Raw genomic sequence first — 19,829 nt, 5'->3', positions numbered from 1 at the left:
CGTTATTTCAATTTGTTCGATCAATATGAAATTCTACTTTTTTTTTTTTTTCTTCTTTCCGTACTTTTTCTCTTCTCTTTAATATCCAAAAGATAGATACACAATGAGAATTTATGGGAGAAGTTTGCGATGTAATCACTCTCGACATTGTTCAACATCTCGAGAATACATTTCGAATGGGTACCATCGAAAAGGACGAGAGAGAAGTACCGTCTTGGGAATTTTTAACGTTGTGGATAAATTTGAAGAGAGAATTTTATTTTTAACTGCTTCTTCTTTTTTCTAAAATAAAAATCTCTCTCTCTCTCTCTCTCTCTCTCTCTCTCTCTTTCACTCTCTCTTTTCTGCTTTTCTTTCTCCCAAACGACACATACAATTTCGAGGAAATAAAAGTTTAAAAATAACTCGTAACGTGACGTTCCGTGTCGTTCTATCATATATTCACGATACTTTCTAGAAACGAGCTACATCGAACACGTGACACGTGATCGTTTTTACTTCCCAAATCATTTCTTTGGATAGTAGTATATCAATATCTGGTAAATACATAAGGAACACGCGAACTTTGGGATAGACTCGATAATGTTCGACGTTATTTTTTTTTTTTTTGTTTTTCTTTTTTTGGCGAATAGAAATTTCCGATTGCTTGACCGAAAATGGCTTCAGGTTTTAAAGTTTGCTTTATCCTGACGTCGAAAACGTCAGAAAAAAAGTGTTATTATCTTTGGTATGCTTATTTTATCGTCTTTCGCATAAAGCTAATATTCTTTTAAGGAAAAAACAAGAAGAGAGACAAACGAAGAGGTGAGAGTTTACTCTCTCTTTCTCTCTCTCTCTCTTTCTCTCTTACTAGACTCTTGTTAAGTCTGAAGGCTCGGCAAAGTGCTTCACACTTAAGATAAAAAGCACCCTCTTTGAGATTTACTCGTCGGCACCTTTAAACCTCGAGTCTAGCCGACTTTTTCAACCCTCAGCATCTTATATAATATAAGCGTTTCAATTTTTAAGTAGCACACCCCCATAAATAATGATCGATATCACGTCTGATCTCAGGCTATTCAGCAATTTTTTCTTCTTTCTCTTTCTCTCTCTCTTTTTTTATACATTAAAATCCCTAGATCGCCTTTCACCGAATTCTTATGTATAATCCAACATCTTATCTATTTTAATCGGTCACTTCTCTCACAGCTCTACATAAAAGTATCCCAAGTATACTTTAACCATCAAAACGATCGTTCTCGACGTAAACCAAATGTTAAGATTCTCTGACAGGAACAATCCTTTTTATTTATTACTCTTAAATCTTTCATTATCAGTTCGAGCGTTTCTTTCAGAAACGCATAGCAGCGATGTCCCGTTTTTTGATGGTTTAAAATGATTAAACACGTCTATTTTAATTGCGAAATTAAAATTCTTTCATAAAAGCGAGAGAGAAACAGAGAAAACAAGAACAAGAAGAAATACAGAAAGAGAGAGAGAGAGAGAGAGAGAGAGAGACAGACAGACAGACAGAAAAATAAAATAAATAAATAAAGAATGGAAGAAAACGTAACGAACGTGACGTCAGCGTATATAAATCGTGTCTTGAAACATGTAGTAGGAAATGTTTACGAAATTAATAGGACAGCCTTGATAATTACATCGAATTCCTTGGTTTCTCTCGCGTAGGTCGTTAGAGAACACGCGTCCTCGTCCTTGTCCTCGTCCTCGTCCTCGTCGTTGTTGTCGCAATCGTCGTAGTTCGCCATCGTATTTCTCGTATTCGCAGTCGTAGTGTGACCGGCGAACTGTCGCGAATATTAATTAAAATTCGTGCGAGCACTCGAGCCCTAATGAAGAGATCTCCCTCCTTTAATCACCAGGAGCGAAGAGCCACACGTAACTATGGTCGTTTATGTACCGTGTCTACGTAGTAGTGATGGTAAGAGCACATGTGTAATACGAATTTACACAACGAGATGACAACTCTGACGTCATCGGACACGTTTCCCATCTTTTTTCCTCTCGAGCCTCACCCTATTCCCACTCCTAGGCCCACCCACCCGCACCCACATCCCAACACACGGACACTTGTGTTACTCCAGATCTTGATTTTTCCTTTTCCTTTTTCTTTTTTTTTTTTTTTTTGAAAAAAGAAAAAAGATATTCTTTCTAAATTAATAATAATATTTCTCGTTACCTTTCCTTTGTTCTTTTTTCTCTTTTACTTACGTAAAAGTGGAAAATAGAGGAGAGGAGGAAGAAGAAGAAGTGAATCGATCGATAGTCGAGTAATTCTTGAAATCTCATATTTTTATATCTCGTATTATTATTATCAAGTTGAACCACGTACTCGATTTTCTTTTTCTTTCTTTCTTTCTTTCTTTCCTTCTTTCTACCTTTCTTTCTTCCTATCTACCTATCACGTTTTTACTCGATGAGAATTGAAGGACTCGTAAGGGAAAATAATTAAAATAATTTCAATCTCTCTCTCTCTCTCTCTCGCGCGCGCGCGCATGTGTGTGTGTGTGTGTGTGTGTGTGTTTCATCGGAGATCATCGAAGAGCGTTCTCTTTCGAGAAGGTTACAATGACGTCTATCCTCTCATTCGGTATTTTTTGTTCCCTCTCCTTCTCTTTTTCTTTCTTTCCTTCTCTCTTTTTCTTTCGTTTCTATCATCCCTCGACATCTCGTGTTACCACGGTGATGAAATCTCGAATTCTTCTTCTCGAGCTCGTGCGAAAGCCACGCTCGAGTATCTTATTAATTATCGTTCGTCGAATGCATCTCGAGCGCGAAATACCTTCCTCCGTAATTAATACATTCCCGGATGTTTAATAAGGTTAGCCTAATAAGGCTCGCACCGAGGTAGCTCGATGGACTCCCACAGAGATTTCTTTCTTTTCCGTTTGCAGGCTGCTTTGAGATCGACGGATTATCTCTTTTTCTTTCTCTCTTTCATTCTCTCTCCGTTCTCTGTCTTTCTCTCTTTCGCTCTTATTCTCTCTTTCATCAGAGAACTCACGTGGCACGGAACGAGGCTCGCAAACGAATTTGAAATATTTTCTCGATGAGAACTCAGACTCTACACCGCACTCAGCTGCGTCTCTTCTTTTATTTTTTTCTTCTTCTTTATTTTCTTTTTTATTTTTTAATTTTTTCATTCTTTTTCTTTTCTTTTCTTTTTTTTTTTTCTTTCTTTCTTTCTTTCTTTATAAGCTTTCGAACACTCTATCACTCGAGCTTATTGTCCCTTTTGTTTAGATTTACGCTTTGTGATCGTTGCTTTCCTCTAAAAGGATTAACGTCAAATATATCTACATGGGTCTGTCTATAAAAGGATATGTCATGGGTATGAAATTTTATGGTAATGTAAAAATGATATTTTGGAAGATCGATTATCGACTTTGAAAACGTGTCGTAGTAGGTAACTCGATCTCTTAAGATAAGTGAATTATCTACTATACTTTTGAAAATATACCAAACTACCGAAAGTAGGAACTAGAAAGAGAGGAGAGAGAGAGAGAGAGAGAGAGAGAGAGAGATAACAGATCTGTTTCAAGAAGAACCATCGCCCTTACCGTCCCACGGTCCAAACCGATTTAATCTTTGGTATTCGTCCAAATGGAAATTTATTTCTAATGCGTCTTGCGACTTTTAGGAATTATCACGAGACCCGATAAAGAGATTTCCACTCTTGTTTCATACTCTCATATATTCCCATAACGATATTCCTTTTGGTGAAATAGCATTTCGAGGAAAAAATTCGCTTCGGAGTTGACAGAATTTCTTTTATCATGCAAAATGTAACAAGTACGGCTTTCTATGTTCGACAAGAGAAAAAGGAGCTTAGAAACAAGAAGAAAAAAAAGAAAATAAAAAAAAAAAAAAAAGAAAAAAGGAAAGAAGAAATTCGAAAGAACGAACTTGGGTAAGGTGACCACGCATACGTTCGTATCTACCATCTTTTTAGGTCCAGCATCCAACATCCAAAAAAAGAAGGAGAAGAAACAGAAAAGAGAGACATACAGAAAGAAAGAGAGAGAAAGTACGACCACTCCGAATATGGCAGCAACCCAAAGAGAATTTTCTAGCAGCATATTCCTTAACCCCCTCCTGACCCCTGTCCCTCTCCTTCTTTTACTCCTCTCTCCTTTTAACCAGCTTTTCTCTCCTTAACCCTTTCTCTCTTTCTCTCCGTACTCTCTTTCTCCCTTGGCAAGCGATAGTCACTTCGATTCAACTTTAAAAGTCTGCAACGGTGCATAGAGACGGACCGATCCAGCTCCATTTCTGTTCTCCCTATCTCTAGCGAGCTTCTTAGTAGTAAGAAAAGGGATTGAAAGTGACTCGCTAAGACGGTACACTAGTTGCATCGAGTATCGGATTTGCTTTGCAGTGGATCCGATCTTTCTTTCTTTCTTTCTCTGTCTATCTATCTATCTATCTATCTATCTATCTATCTATCCATCTATCTATCTATCTATCTATCTGTGTCGATTTCTTTCGTTACTATCATTGCTGAGAGAGAGAGAGAGAGAGAGAGAGAGAGAGAGAGAGAGAGAGAAACTTTTTTTCGGAGTATTTTTTATCATACATTAATAATTGATATAAAAAAGAAAAGAAGAAAAGAAAAATTGTCCGTTTAAATTACTAACAGGAGTAAAATATAAGAGTTTAGTAATTCGCGAAAATTGAAGTTAACGTTTCTTATCTAAATATCTGTACGTAAAAATAAATTAAATTTGCAAGATTCTGCTCGAAGAAAGATGGAATGGCAGATCTCTCTGTGTCGTTATTCCCGTCGCTCTTTTGTTATTAATATCGTTCAATGTTTTTCGGAACGTCGTCGGAATGAAATTTTAATGAAATTAAAATTGTCCATGGTTTATCGGCAAAAGTATTAATACGAAAAATGTCTCGAAGTTGCGGAAAAACTTAACAGAACTTTTACCATGGAGAAATGGAAGTTTGATTTTGATATTTGTAGGTATACTAGAGTCGTAAAATGTAACCTGAAATAATAATAATGAAAATAGTAATAATAAAAAACAAAAATAAAGATCGAAGGAGAGTGTTCGGTTGTCAAGATTTCTTTTCGAAGATTCGATCACTGTTCGTCAGTATGTCTCTCTTTCTTTCCCTTTCTCTCTCTCTCTCTTTCCCCCTCTCTGTTCTTCTTTCTTCAGTGAGTGCGACCGTCCCGGAACGAAGACTTGAAAAATTGCATTTTGTATTCAATAACTAAGCTGTCACACCGAGCGGTGAGCTTCTATAACTCAAAGCGCATCCGCCTACGAACGTATGTCGGTGCAGATCGATCGATTTCCTTTTTCCATCGATGGAAAAGCATAGAGCTATACTCTACATACATACTCTATCTATCTATCTATCTATCTATCTATCTATCTATCTATCTATCTATCTATCTATCTATGTATCTATCTTTTTCTCTCTCTCTCTCTTTCTTCTCATCCTTCCTTATGAAAATTCAATGACATCGTGATTTGAAAGATTTTTCTATTGATCTTACGGTATAATTTTATCGACAAGAGAACCTATCTAATTCGTACAAATTTTTTTCAAGATTTTCGTCAATATATATATATATATATATGTCTATCGGATATGTATAAAGAGTATCGACACAGAAAATAGATATACACACATACACAGAAACTGTCTTCTTTCTTATGAAAATTCAATGACATCGTAATTGGAAAGATTTTTTTATCCACGATAATATCGAATTTTCTTGATAGAACAACGTATCTGTCTAATCTGTAAAAAAAGAATCTTTTTTTCTTTCTACGAAATTTGTATCGATGTATGCACGCGTTTCTACAGAATATCGATGTAGAATATATCGACATGTGCTTCGTATATCTTACGAAAATTCAATAACATCGTAATCCAAAAGATTTTTTATATATTGTTCGTAACGTTGAATTTTGTCGAGAGGACAACTTAACTAATTTTTGTTGAATTTTTCACGAGAATATTTGTGAATATACATAGTTTCAACAATATCTCGTGCAAATTTTTCGAAAGAAACGTGAAAACGTAGTCACGATTCATTCGTCAGATGTTAACGTAGACGGACATTTTCAACGAGTGTTTCTCTCCTTTCTTTCTTTCTTTTTTTACGTGTATACGTGTGTGTGTGTATGTTCGTACCTCTTTTCTCCCACTTCTTTTTGTTTTTAACAAATTTTTGAAAGCACGAGCTGTAACATCGTCACTGTCACAATTGGTCTTTTTCTGCCTTCAGTTACCACTGCACGAGATCCTGAGTTCGTCTCTGAAATAGGAAATATCACGGTACCGGCAGGGCGTAACGTTAAACTGGCATGCAGTGTGAAGGATTTGGGTACGTTCAAGGTGAGTTAAAAAAAAAAAAAAAAAGAGATCGACAAAATTTAACTCCACGCGATACGTGATCTTTCGAGATCGACGAACCATCGAAATAATAAATAATTAGGGGATGATAGTTAAAAATTAATCGAGTCTTAAGATTCGTTCGAGCAAACTTGTCAAGATGAAAGATTAGTAACGTGAAATTGCAAAGGAAACTTTTTTCTCTTTCTTTTTTTTAAGTTCTTCACGTTTAATAGAATCTCATCCTTTTTCATTTATTATTAGAAAGATGAAAGACCAAAGTTAATTCTCCAAGATATATTGTTCACTAACTTTTACATCTCGCAATAAAGATGGACATTGAATTTGAAAGCATAAATTTCGTATGAAAATTCCAATCCATCAAAAATAAAAAGTATCATTTTTTTCGTTCATTTTGCTTTTCTTTTTTTTCTTTCTTTCTTTTTTTTTTTTTTTTTTTTTCTTTCATAATCCAAGATTGATGAAAAATATACAACGAATCACGAAGATAGGTATATTTTTTTCACGGTAATATGATTTCTCACGGATGTCTATCTTAATTTCTTTTCTCTCTTTTTTTCTTTAAATTTATTCGCTCGATCATCATATAGGCTCTCAGATATTTACATCTTTTACATTGTAAATATTCCTGAGAAATTATAGTACATCTTATGACAACAAAGTTGCAAAGAACGTTTGCTTTTAGATGCCATAAATGTCTCACGTACGTACGTACGTACGTACGTACGCACGCACGCGTAAATGCAAACGTATACGTACACGTACATGCGCGTACACATACGTACGCAAGAACTCTGTTTGCAAGATGCAAATGTATATCGACGGTACTCAACTGGGCTGATGTTCTTCACGCCTTTCACTTCGGTTTTACTTTAAGAACGCTTTAGAAACGCGTTTGCGACGTATCGCGAGTCGTTTACAAGAAGCACCGACGGAGTCGTCGACGCGTGTTTGTTAAACAAGTTGCGGATGACTGCTTGCAGCTTCAACAGTCTTTCTGCAGCCTCCTTACGAAAATCTCTGACGAGTCTTGCGTATGCATATAAAAGAGCTACGAACGTCAAATTACGAAGCACGTGCCTCTCTTAGCTTTCTTAATGAATGCAATCCGTCGATAAAGGATTTCATTAAACCCCAAACATGTCGAATGTGTGCGAGAATGATCTTATTATATTTTCTTACGACGTTTCTATGAACATATAAAATCACGAATTTTTACAAAGTTTCTTTTTTCGATCGCTGTATTTTTTTTATTTTTTTCATTAGATATATATACACATACATTTCTTTTCAGTTAACATCGAGTATTTTTATCTTCGTCGCGAGATATCGTTTGCGGATCATATCGCATTTTTTTTGTTTGAATCTTGGATTTAAGAAATTTATAAATAGAACTATCTTACTTTTATCTAAAATTGAATGAACATTTCAAAAATAATATCATTGTATCTCAATATAACATTCGTCTTTTATCTTTGAACGAACTTTCATTCAATATTTACCGCAATGTAATATTTGTCTTTGTCCGTAAGAGATATGTTATTTAATGAACGATTCAAAAATATTTGCGTTATTTTAATATATCTAGAATTAAAAAATAAGAAAAGGAGAATCATCCTTCCTGTTTTATATAAACTTCGATACATTGAATGAATATACACACACGTTTGTAATATATATATATATATATAATACTAATATAACATAGAATAAACACAGTGAAAGAAAACAATATGGATACAGTAAACATGATTCAGGTCCTTGAACTTTTACTAGGAAAACTAACGACCGAACTGGAACAGACCGATGGGAGGGTGCAGTGGGTGGGAAAAGGAGGAGGAAGAGGAGGAGGTTGGCTAAGGGTAGTATGTTCCAGTTCTACGAAATTGTGGGGTAGAAATAAACTTGACGTCGTGAAATTTACGACGGCAAAGTATTTTCGGGTTAAGATCGTAGAACACGAATCGATTCCGTCTGTCGCAAGAAAAGTGAAGCGAAGGGTGTAGGGTTGAGACGAGTAAGGGTGGAGAGGGGAGGAATGAGAGTAAAGGAAACAAAGAATACAATAATTTAATTCACATATTCCACTTTTTTATTGTATTTCTTTGCGTATGTGTTTTCTCAGATCCTCCTGCTCCTCCTTCTCCCCATAAGAATTTTGCCATAAATAGGGAAAGATAGGTACGTTTGCCGAACTACTACAAGATATCGATATAAATGGAGAAAAGCGAGTGCCGCGGTTACGCAAGAAAGAAACTCCCGGAAAACGTTCTTCGGCGTCGGTGGCGCACGTTTTATCTTTATTCAGGAAGACGATTCGTCTTCTTACTTTACACGTCAAGCCAAAAGTAGCGTCTTGAATATGGGCTTCGTAATCCAAAGAAAGTCTCTAGGTATCGTTGGTCTGTCCCCGTTTCTACGTTACCCGGATAATATCTTTACCTTGTCTCCACTCGATCTTCTATCTTTTCTCGTTTCACTATATTTTTATAAAGATCAGGAAGAGCGAACGGAAATGACGATGTAAGTAAAGATGATCGTATCGTCGATTACAATAGATATAATATGATTTCTTTTTTTTTTTCTCCTTCTTCGTCTTAGTCTTCTTCTATTTTTATTTCTTTTTATTTCCAAGTTATATCAGACGAAAGAAAAACGCAAATAACTTTTTTCGTTTCTAATTCGGATTTATTCGATAGGTAAAATACTTTACTTCTTCATATAAATTAAATGATTATAAAATTAAAAATATTAATGGAAACGAAATAAGATTTAACAATGATAGATATAAAAAAAGAAGGAGACGAATATTGAGCGATACGTAAATAGGATATTTAATAACAATCGTATGTATAAGATACGACGATAAGATATTATTAATTACGAACAAAAAGATAAGAATTAAATCATACTTGTAGAAGAAATATGTATGTGTATGTATGTACGTAAGGAACAATAATATTTTGATGATACATAGGTTGTACGCGTTATAGTATATCATAGGTTGATCTTTTAGAGAAACAAACGCGAAGATAAACAATTCTATTACGCGAGGTGTCCCAGTGCGGTCGACCTTCAGTTCAGAGTTGTCCGTCGTAAATAGAAGTAGCGTGTCGGTTGATCGTAGGGTAATAGGTTCCGATATCTCTGGGTAAAGCGGTATAAGGGTAGTTTAAGTGCGTGTTTAGCGCCACACCAACTCCCTACTGGCTTTTACATGGGACACTAAGGGCCACTAAGGGTTAGTATCGAGCTCGTGAGAAGAGAGACTATCCTGCTAGGTAAGCCGTAATATGACCATTGGGTCACGATATAAAATCATTCGATGTATCTTGCCAAATCTAAGCACTGTCCATTTTCGTTGAAAATCATTTTTCTTTTTATTTTTTTTTATTTTTTTTCCCTATCCACCTTTTCCCCTTTTTCGTGATATCCGATCAAGGTTTTTTCGTGAAATAATACTAACGATTTTCAACGATTTTCATTAACAAATTGTTTTATTTTGAATGAGTAATCTTTTTTCTCCTCTGTTTTCGATTAATTAATATAATGATCTTTTTACTAATTTCATTAAGGAATACCTTTGACGATCTATGAATCGTTAGTAACTTTTTGGTTTAATAGATAAGTATCCATTCAATTTGTACTTGATTACTTCGTTTCAAAAAGAGATTGGGTAATGGAATTAACGTTAAAAGCAGAGAACGATATATACATACATACGTACACACACACACACACACATATATATTAAAATTCTATACTATCTACTCCAAGTCAATAGGAAAAACTCGGGACTGGGTGAAAGCTCCGTAGCGAGGAATTCATGTTTTGTAGCCCTTTAAAGCTTCCACGTCCCTTTTCTCTGCAACGTATTGAACAGAACGAAACAAATATGGTCGGCCAGTGAAAATGTTGTAAAAAATGTCGGGCCTCGAGCGATCGTCGATAGACATGGCTTGGTAATTCGGTGAAAAGCGATTTTCGAGCTTACCATCGAAAGCTTTAATCCTCGCTCACGGCGTGGCGTTGTCAGCGATCGATTATCTCTCTTTTTTTTTTTTTTTTGATTTCTTTTATTATTTTATTTTATTTATTTTTGTAATTATTTTTTTTATTTTCGGCTTTCTTTCCTTCAATTCTAAATTTGTAGTTTATCAATAATTACTTATAATATGTAATGATAATTATAATCGACAGTCGCGACAGATAAGATATATCTTTTCTGACATTTCCGTCATTTGATAAACCCTACTTTATTGTTTTCTATTTGGCTTTCAAGGATCGAAGTGTCAACGTCAAGCATAATTAGCAACATCTTAACCCGAATCCAACTTAAATTCTTTAATTGGAAAATTGAAAATTAATTCCTTCGGGCGAATAAACGAGAATAGATTCACGATCGTGGATAATCTTGTTCGTGGGTATTCTTGATTAAGATTTCTGGGGTAAAGACACACAGACACACGTATAGATTCTTTTCATAAAGTAATCTTTTTATAATATATATATGTATATATATATATATTATAAATTATTTAATATGATCGTTGATTTATATCTGAAAGATTATAAAAATTACAAATACGATCGATTTGTAAAGCAATAAATCGAAACAATTAAAAAATTTATCGAATATAAAAATTTCTCAATTATTGATTTCTAATGTATTATTAGTTGCTATCACTTATCTAATGTTCGCCGAGAGAACGTAAAACGATTCGACTTGTACTTTTCTTCGGGAAAATAAAATGCAAGCGGAAAGGGCCATCGTCGATTTTTCATAGATTTTATTTTCGAGTGTGTGAACTTGTGCGATCTTTGTAGATACGAAATCCGTTTGCTATTTTCATCGTTGCTGGGTATGGTCACCGAGAGGATAGGAAAGATAGGATCCAACGATCGCCTGCGGAAATAGGACGTGGATTAGATGCGACTCGATAAGAGAACGTATTTCGAAACGGTTCCTCTTGATCTTTTCTCTTCTTTTTTTCTTTCTCTTTTTTGTTATTTTTCTTATTTCTTTTTTTATTTCGACAATTCACACCTGAAAAAGTATCTTAGATATTTCTCACACTCGTTGAAACCAATAGGTGCCGCCATATATATTGATATTTAATTTATTTAGTTAATATTTCTTTTTTTCCTCTTCATATTTATTTCTTCCTCGATCGTTTTGATTTCGATTTTGGCTCGATGAAAGAGTTTCTCCCTTCTTTTTTATTCTTATTTTTTCTTATTGAAAATTGATATCGGAACAAACACATTGTCGTCAGTATCGCATTTATTTTAAACAATGCTATCGCTTTTATCTGAATTTCAAGATACGCTTCTAATCTTTTTTTATTTTTTTTTCTCTTTCAAAAATTCATATCTTGTCGTAAAAAAAAAAAAAAAAAAAGAAACAAAAAGCTGAGAAACAATTTGACATTTTTATCCGTTGAAACCCTATGCGCGAATCATCGACATTTAATTGATTCGTTGATTCCTTCGTTTTTCTTCGATCCCTTTGATCTCGATTTCGCTTTATCTTTCATTCCATACCTCTAGTAGTATTCCTTGTCGTTTCAACGTGGCCACGCCGGAGCTATTAAAGTTCTCCTCGGATTATTCTCCAATTAATTAGCTCGAACGATTTTTCAATTGCCGCTTGGTCGGGGCCATACCGTCTCGTCTCGACTTCTGAGAGCTTCGTTATCCTCGATTCGTTCTCGCCCTTAGACTGGAATGGGTAATGAACTGGGGGGTAGTTTGTAGCAGGTTGTATTATTAAGATGTTACGCCCTAAGAGCTGCCGTGGGCTACAACGAGGTTGCCCGCTTTCGGGAGTTACAAAGTGATGGCTTAGAACCGACTCTTGGTTCGAACAAATCACAGTTTTTTACTCGAACAAAAGAGTCCCTTACTTAAAAAAAAAAAGAAAAACGGAAAGAAAAAATTCCAACTTTTGCATTCGTAAAGATAGAAGAAAGAAATGTTTTTATCAAATAATATCGACGTTCCAATAAATATTCGATATATAAGCAACGTATCGCGAAAAAGAAAATTAAAGAGAAAACAGTAAAAAAGAGAGAATAAAGATAGTTAAAATATCCCTCTCTCTCTCTCTCTCTCTCTTCTATTCTTAGGAAATAATCACGAGCAGTTCGCACGCAGTCTCTTTTTCAATCGTCGAAAATCTGTCGACGTCGAATCGAAGCGTTTTTCGGACTTCTCCCACTTTACATAACTACCACCCTAAACCATCCCTTACCTCACCTCTTCTCTTTCCTCTCTCTCTCTCTCTCTCTCTCTCTCTCTCTCTCTCTCTCTATGTTCAAATTCCATCCACCTCGAATCATCGGTGGCTCGCGCGAATCGACGATAAGCTGGAAGGTTTCGTGCTAGTTGTCCACCCGCAGGACATCTATCGTTATATCGATCGTTTCTCACCACCACTACCACCACCACCTTCCCCTACCTCTCTCCAAGCCTCAGTCCGACCCCCTTTCCGCCCTCTCTGTCTACACGAATCTGTCGTTGGGAATACACGCAAGAGATAGAAGGAGAGAGAGCGAGTGTGAGAGAAAGAGAGAGAGAGAGAGAGAGAGAGAGAGAGAGAGAGAGAGAGAGAGATGTATATATCCATAGGAATCTACAGAGAGAGTTGAGAATGTTTGAGTAAGTTACACGTGCATACACACATATATGCAACGTGAAAGCACATACATACACATATATAGAAGAGGAAACACACAGTGTACTGAGTCTACTTCGGAGCACCGACAGCAAAACCGCAAACACGCGGCTTGGCGCGGCCAAACCCCAAACCAGAGCTAACACTATGGCTGCGTCTGGGTAAGTAGAGCTTATGCAGTTTCGATGAAGGTACCAGAAACGCGAAAGGAAACGCGTCGTGTATTGTGTACGATCGCTTCTATGTCTCACGGGATGTAAGTGTGTATATACATATATGTATATATATATATATATATGTGTATATTCTGTATGCGTACGTAAACTCGTTGTATCTAAAGCATATGTACGTACACGCTTGTTATTTCGCACCGACGTCTTCAATCTGGAAGATTAGGACCTTTCGCGTTAACGTCCTTTAGATCTGCATTTCTAATGACTCGTCTTTTAACTCTTCGCAAAAAAAGAAGAATTGCGAAGGATAAATAAAAGAATTTTATGTTACGTCTTGGGACAACGTATACATTAGAAATCTTCGAAAATTTTCTTGCATACGAAAAGGAACGTTTGAATTGCGGTATATCAATTCGTTAAGAGGGAATCATCGTTGAAGGATATCCTGAAAAATGAAACGTCATCGTTTCTTGATCTATAAATAAATTGATTTTTTTTTTCTTCTTCTCTCAGGACCACGTCAACGAGATGTGTAAAGGAGAAGTATGTGAATTCTCCAAAGAAATCGAAAAAGGTCGAGAGATCGTTCCCGTTTGAAGAAATTTGTATGATCTAGGGATTCACAAACGACACTCGAGGCCGATTCGAAGAAAATAAAAAAAAAAAGAAAGGGTGAGAGACGTTACGAAGACCATTATTCGTTCATCTTGAGTTCTCGATAGTAATGGAATTCGTTGTTCGATTGAAGTAAGACTTCGAAGGCAGATCCTTCTCAACGAGTCGATGCAAATCCTTCTTTTCCTTCCTCTCACTCTTTCTCTACCATTTTCTTTTTCTTCTCGAGTATTGCCCTCTGTTTGCTTCACCCTTTCTCTATCTTTCTTCACCTTTCTCTATCTCTATCTTTATACAGATATTTTTTATTTTTATTTTTCATTTTTATCTTTCTTCTCTTTTTTCTTTCTTTTCTTTTTTCTTTTTTTTCTGTTTTTTTTTTTTTTGTTTTAATTTTCTTCCTTCCATTTGGCTCTTGCAAATGCGCGAATATTTCAATTGTTATTCCCAAAAGAAGTTATTGTATTCTCAGTCTCTTTCTTTTTTAATCTCTCCCTCTTTCTTTCTTTCTTTCTTTCTTTCTTTCTTTTTCTCTGTTTTTATCATATTTGAGAATTCAATTTAAGATATAAATTTATTATACAATTTTAACAAGTTTCATTTATAAAATATCAGAGTAAAATATTTATGTGATTTTATTATTTTTTTTTTTTGTTTTTATCTGTTTCTTTGTTCGTTGAAGTCTTATATTAAATCAATAATATTACTCGAATAATTAGAGATTAAGTGCCTCCGATTACAATAAAAAATCAAAAGATATTTAATTTGAAAAGCAGACAATCAAGAATAGCACTTGCATTTTATTTAAGAAACCTTTTGCTAAACTTATCTACCAAGACTTCGGTTTTTATTTAAAACGTGGAAGGTAGAAAGAGAAGAGGATAAAAAGCTTGCGATATTAACGTCCTGAATTTCTCTCCTTTTCTCTATAATATATATATATATATATATATATATATATATATATATATATATTCTCTTCGAAGCATTTAATTTCCCCAAATTAAATCCTTCAATCGAGGTCCGAAACAAAATTAACGATCGCGTACGTAGAGGTTTAAAATATAGCTTGGTGAAAAATGTAAATTATAAAAAATTAAAAAGGAACAACCGAAAACAACTGTCTCAAATATTTATTAAAAAATAAACGATCGGAGGAGAACAGAAGAGAGAAGAGAAGAGAGAAAGAATAATTAATATAGGAGAGGAGCAATGAAAATCACATGTTTTATCCTTTTCTATCCGATTTGGAGAGAGAAAGAAGGAGATAGAAACAGATAGACAGACAGACAGACAGACAGACAAACAGACAAACAGACAGAAACAGAGAGGAAGAGGACGAGACGTGAGAGGGTGAATTTATCGGGGTGATAGTGGGAATAGAGGGGTTAGAGAGGTCCGGGAGGGGGGAAGAGCTTTCGTAGCTTTCGAAAGCGATGGAATAATAAAAAGAACGCGTCGGAATCGCACACACGCGGTGCCAAAGTGCCGAAGAGTGTTTCGCCGTGTTCGAACTAATCGATGCGTTAATCTCCCAGCCTTTTATCCCCACCCTTCATTTTGTTTCTCTCTCTCCTTCTCTCTCCTCCCCTCTCTCTCTTTCTCTCTCTCTCTCTTTCACTTCCACCCACTCACAGTGTCAGCCCTTTTACGATCGAGTCGCGTCGGCGTTCGTACCAACGGCACCTAGTAGCTCGAATATTTTCTCTCTCCGCAGGAAAGTCGAAGAACGGCAAAGGGGGCCGAGATATTTCCTAAAATTCCGCAGTGCCAGCCGCAGCATCCGCCCTTCTTCTAATTTTTTTTGTTTTTTTTTTTTTGTTACCGTTTTCTCTGTCTCTCTCTCTCTCTCTCTCTCTCTCTCTCTCTCTCTCTCTCTCTCTCTCTCTCTTTCTCTCTTTTTTTATTTTCTTTTTTCCTTAAACTTCTGTTCTTTCTTCCTTGTTTTTTTTTCTTGTTTTTTTCTTGTTTCTTTTTTCTCTTCCCCTCTCTGTCTCTCTCTCTCTCTCTCTTTGTCTTTTTCTTCTTTCCTTTTTTCTTCTCTTTCTAATCTGCTATTACCTTCTTTTCGTTTCGAAAATGTTCTTACTATTATTATGTCTTTCTTTCTGTTATTATTAATAGATTGATTCATGAATGTAAGTGAGGTTGTATTTTAATTATAGTCATACTTATTTATAATTCAATTCAATAGATAATACGTGTTTGTATATTGTATATGTCAATATATTGCATATATTTGGTATTAGAATATTGTAATCGAATTTTCGAATAATTACAATAATTTGGAAATATCCTATATGTATCATAAAGGGAATTTTGAAATCGTACAAAAGGAAGGAAGAAAAAAATTGTTGAAATTGTAAGATTTTTCATTTTTTTTTTCTTTTTTTCTTCTTCTTTTTCACGAGAAGGTACAGGTGTCAAAGTTTCTTTAAATCGATCGTAAAAATATTGAGCATACTCGAGCTATAACGATAACGATAACGATAATTTCAGGACCCTTTTTCTTTCTCTCGCTCTCTCTTTCTCTCTCTCTCTCTCTCTCTCTCTCTTTCTTTTTCTTCCTCTATCTCTCTTCTTTTCAACGATAAGGCTAGAACGAGAAGCGTTGTAAAATTTTCATCGCCTTGTGCGATATAAATGGCAGAGGGAATGGTGCCAGTAAATACAGAAGCCCGCGAGAAGAGTTGACGCGTTTAAAATTCGAGGGATTGTGAATATTATACCGTTTCAACGTCTATGAAAAGATCGTAAACATACGAATGGGAACGATTATTACTGGGATTACCGATTGAATTATTGATTTAGATTCAATCGAAATGAACGGATATGTATGAACATCGATAAATCATTTATAATTCGTTACCAGCTCGTTTTCGTCTACAGCATGGATAATATTTTAAAAATTAGTGGAAATCATCTTTCCGAAAGAGAGAGAGAAAGAAAGAAAGAAAGAGAGAGAGAGAGAGAGAGAGAGAGAGAGAGAGAGAGAAAGAGAGAGAGCGAATGAGATTAGAAAGTCTCGAGTCGTCGCAACAAGTGTTCAAAGATGGAAGCGAGCCAAAAGATGCTATTAACGAATGCATTTCTATATAAACAATTTAATCGAAGAAATCGAAACTTTGAAACGAACGAATCGTTATTCTTTTCCTTTTTTCTTTTTCTGCATCTACTTTTTTTTCTTTCTTATGTATCATAATAAATATATTAAATATTTAAACACAGATCGTTCGCAAATATTATCAATGAAAAATTAAAGTCCGAAGATTTTCATAGCGTGTTAATTCGAAAAAGAAAACAAAAAATGTATAAAAAAGATTAACTAACAAAAAGAAAGGCAAAAGAAAAAAGAAAAAAGAAAGAGGAACGCGTACTTGATATATTTGTAACATTTTCTTTGTTTCTTTATTTTTTCTTTATTTTGTTTATTTTATTTTATTTTATTTTTTTTTTTTTTTTGTCAGACAATACAATATACGTAACGTATGATAGTAATGATAATAATCGCTATGAGTAGATTGGCCCGATTCGTGACAAGATCCAGCCAAGGAGAGTATAAAATTTCATCGTCCTTTCGCGAGATTTTCTGTGACAAAGACTACGGGGAAAACTCCGTGGAGACACCGCGTGTTACAGAAGAGATGACACTCATTTTCCCGACCGTTGATTTCAGATGGGTCCTCACGAAACCTACGAAAAGTCCTTTGCTGTTCACCCTTCTAGTAATTCTTCTCTTCTCGCGAACACGACCCTTATTCTAAGAGTATAGAAAGGAATGAAATTTCACCGCCATCATGGCAACAGCAACAACAACAACAACAACAACAACAACAAAAACAACAACGCTAACATTACCATTCACTCTCTCGATCAATCGAAATTGTTACGACGTAGTCGTGAAATTTTAGTATTGCCGATATCCGATTTGTTCTCTCTCTTTCTTTTTTTTTTTTCTTTTTGTGGCGTATACATTTCTCTCTTTGCTCTTTTTCTTATTGCATATTTACCTTTCCTCTATGTTTTTCTTTCTTGTTGTCCATTTGTATTTTTCTTTCTCTTTCATTAACAGCTCTTGAAAATATATATTGAGAAAGCGAAAGAGAGAGAGAGAGAGAAAGAGAGAGAGAGAAAGAGAAAGAGAGATAGAGAGAGACATCCCGAGAAAATATTTCCCTAACGTTACGTGTAATTCTCTATGAAGGGGATGACCCGGAAACAGAGTGAATTTTTTATCTCGCTCATTTCTTTCCCCAACATTGGACATCCTTTTCTATACGAGATCTCGCCGTCGTTAATTTATCTTTGGTGGAAGAACTTTTGGATAAATTTTCTCCGGAGGGTCGGCTTCTCGGTCCTCTTTAACTCGATTTTTCTTTTACCTCTCTACCATGATTTTTAGTATTTAAAGTACGTTTAATAAGCGTACCATGAAAGACCGAAGAAGAGAGAGAAAGAGAGAGAGAGAGAGAGAGAATCGTGATACTTGTTTTTCCAGGATGGGCCGACCGGCATCGCGAGCCTCTGTGATTAATGTTTCCTTTTTGTCATTGTTACGCCTGTCATAGGAAATAAATGGTCGCATATCGTTCTCTCCTGCAATAACGTCTACATACGGGGACCCCCTTTTGTAATGTACCTCGAGAGTTTAAGCGTCACCTACTACCTACTACATACTTACCTTTCAGAAGAAAAATTAAAATACCTAATCGTTTGAATAGAAACAAAGTGGGTATATAGAATCCAACACCGAACGCCGTCATTATCATATTATTATGAATTAATGAATTCGTGATTAATTGCATCGATAGGATCTATTCGTTTTTTTTTTTTCTTTCCCATTTCTTTTCTTTATTTTTTTGTTTACTTTTTTTCTTACGAGACACTCATTTCTTACATTTTTACGAGACGTCCCTCACTTATTATTTCTTTGTAGTATTTCTAATGACATTTAAATGGAATATGTTTGAAAAGAAGTACCACAAACCAATATGATTTATTAACCCGTTCGATTTGTAAATAAACGAAGTCATAAATCGTCAATGACCATGAAATCTTTGTTTTGATTCCACTTCTACTCGTGCTTCTGCCATTTTCTCTCTCTCTCTCTCTCTCTCCCTCTCTCTCCCTCTCTCTCTCTCTCTCCCTCTCTCTCTGTCGCTCTTTCTCTTTCTCTTTTTCTCTCTCACCGGCAATAATTCAAAAAAACTTGTTGAGCCTCGTTGAACGTGATACATCACGCGTATAGCGAAACGGCTATCATCATCGGTTTACTCAATTTCGACTTTAACGTCGTTAACGTCGCGCTTGGTCATGTACGGATTCATGGGGAAATCGATCGCTTCGGTAAAGTTAGAGAGAAATAGAGAGAGAGAGAGAGAGAGAGAGAGAGAGAGAGAGAGAGAGAGGAGAGGGGGAGAAGAACTGATCGGGATAGGAAAAGTGATAGGAAATCAGCAGCAGCGTTGGATTATCACTATAGATGGGATGAAATATTAAGCACGATCTTGGTACGAACGAACGAGAGAAGAAGTATCGAGGGTTGGAAAGAAAGGAGGAGAAGGGGAGGAGGATTGGGGTGGTACTCGGAGAGGGTAACTTTTATTAAAAATCCACGTTGAAGGATGATGGATATCTTTAGACGACTACGACGAGAACGACTCTCATCGCTTCTCTCTACGAGGACGTTGAGAAAAAACTCTTCCTGGAGAAAGACACAGATAATTGAGAAGAGACAGTCTTTCTGTCTCTCTTTCTTTGCATAAAGGCTTCGCCGAAATCAAAGCGAACGAGTGTACGGGGTAGACAGAAAGAGAAAGAGAGAAAGAGAGAGAGAGAGAGAGAGAGAGAGAAGTCGAAGAGATTTACCAAGAAGAAAAAGAAAGAAAAAAAAATGAAAGGATAATGTGGACATTAGCTGGTATAAAGAACGAGGATTAATCTTTACAAAGTAGAGAGATAGATAGATAGAGAGAGAGAGAGAGAGA

The 19,829-nt window shown here is 35.6% G+C and overlaps 1 protein-coding gene across 2 annotated transcripts in view; it reads left to right on the top strand.

The window, feature by feature from the left end:
* LOC122634385 (neurotrimin-like) overlaps positions 1–19,829 on the top strand; it is a 244,353-nt gene that overhangs the window by 79,097 nt on the left and 145,427 nt on the right. For both annotated transcript variants that reach the window (XM_043823280.1, XM_043823279.1), the window contains one exon: positions 6,251–6,360. In XM_043823280.1, coding sequence (XP_043679215.1) covers positions 6,251–6,360 — 110 coding nt within the window. The remainder of the gene's footprint in view (positions 1–6,250; positions 6,361–19,829) is intronic.

Source organism: Vespula pensylvanica, chromosome 14 (genome assembly GCF_014466175.1).
Source record: "Vespula pensylvanica isolate Volc-1 chromosome 14, ASM1446617v1, whole genome shotgun sequence".
Taxonomy (NCBI): domain Eukaryota; kingdom Metazoa; phylum Arthropoda; class Insecta; order Hymenoptera; family Vespidae; genus Vespula; species Vespula pensylvanica.
The sequence above is the reverse complement of the archived record's forward strand: the minus strand, read 5'-3'. Positions and strand labels throughout refer to the sequence as shown.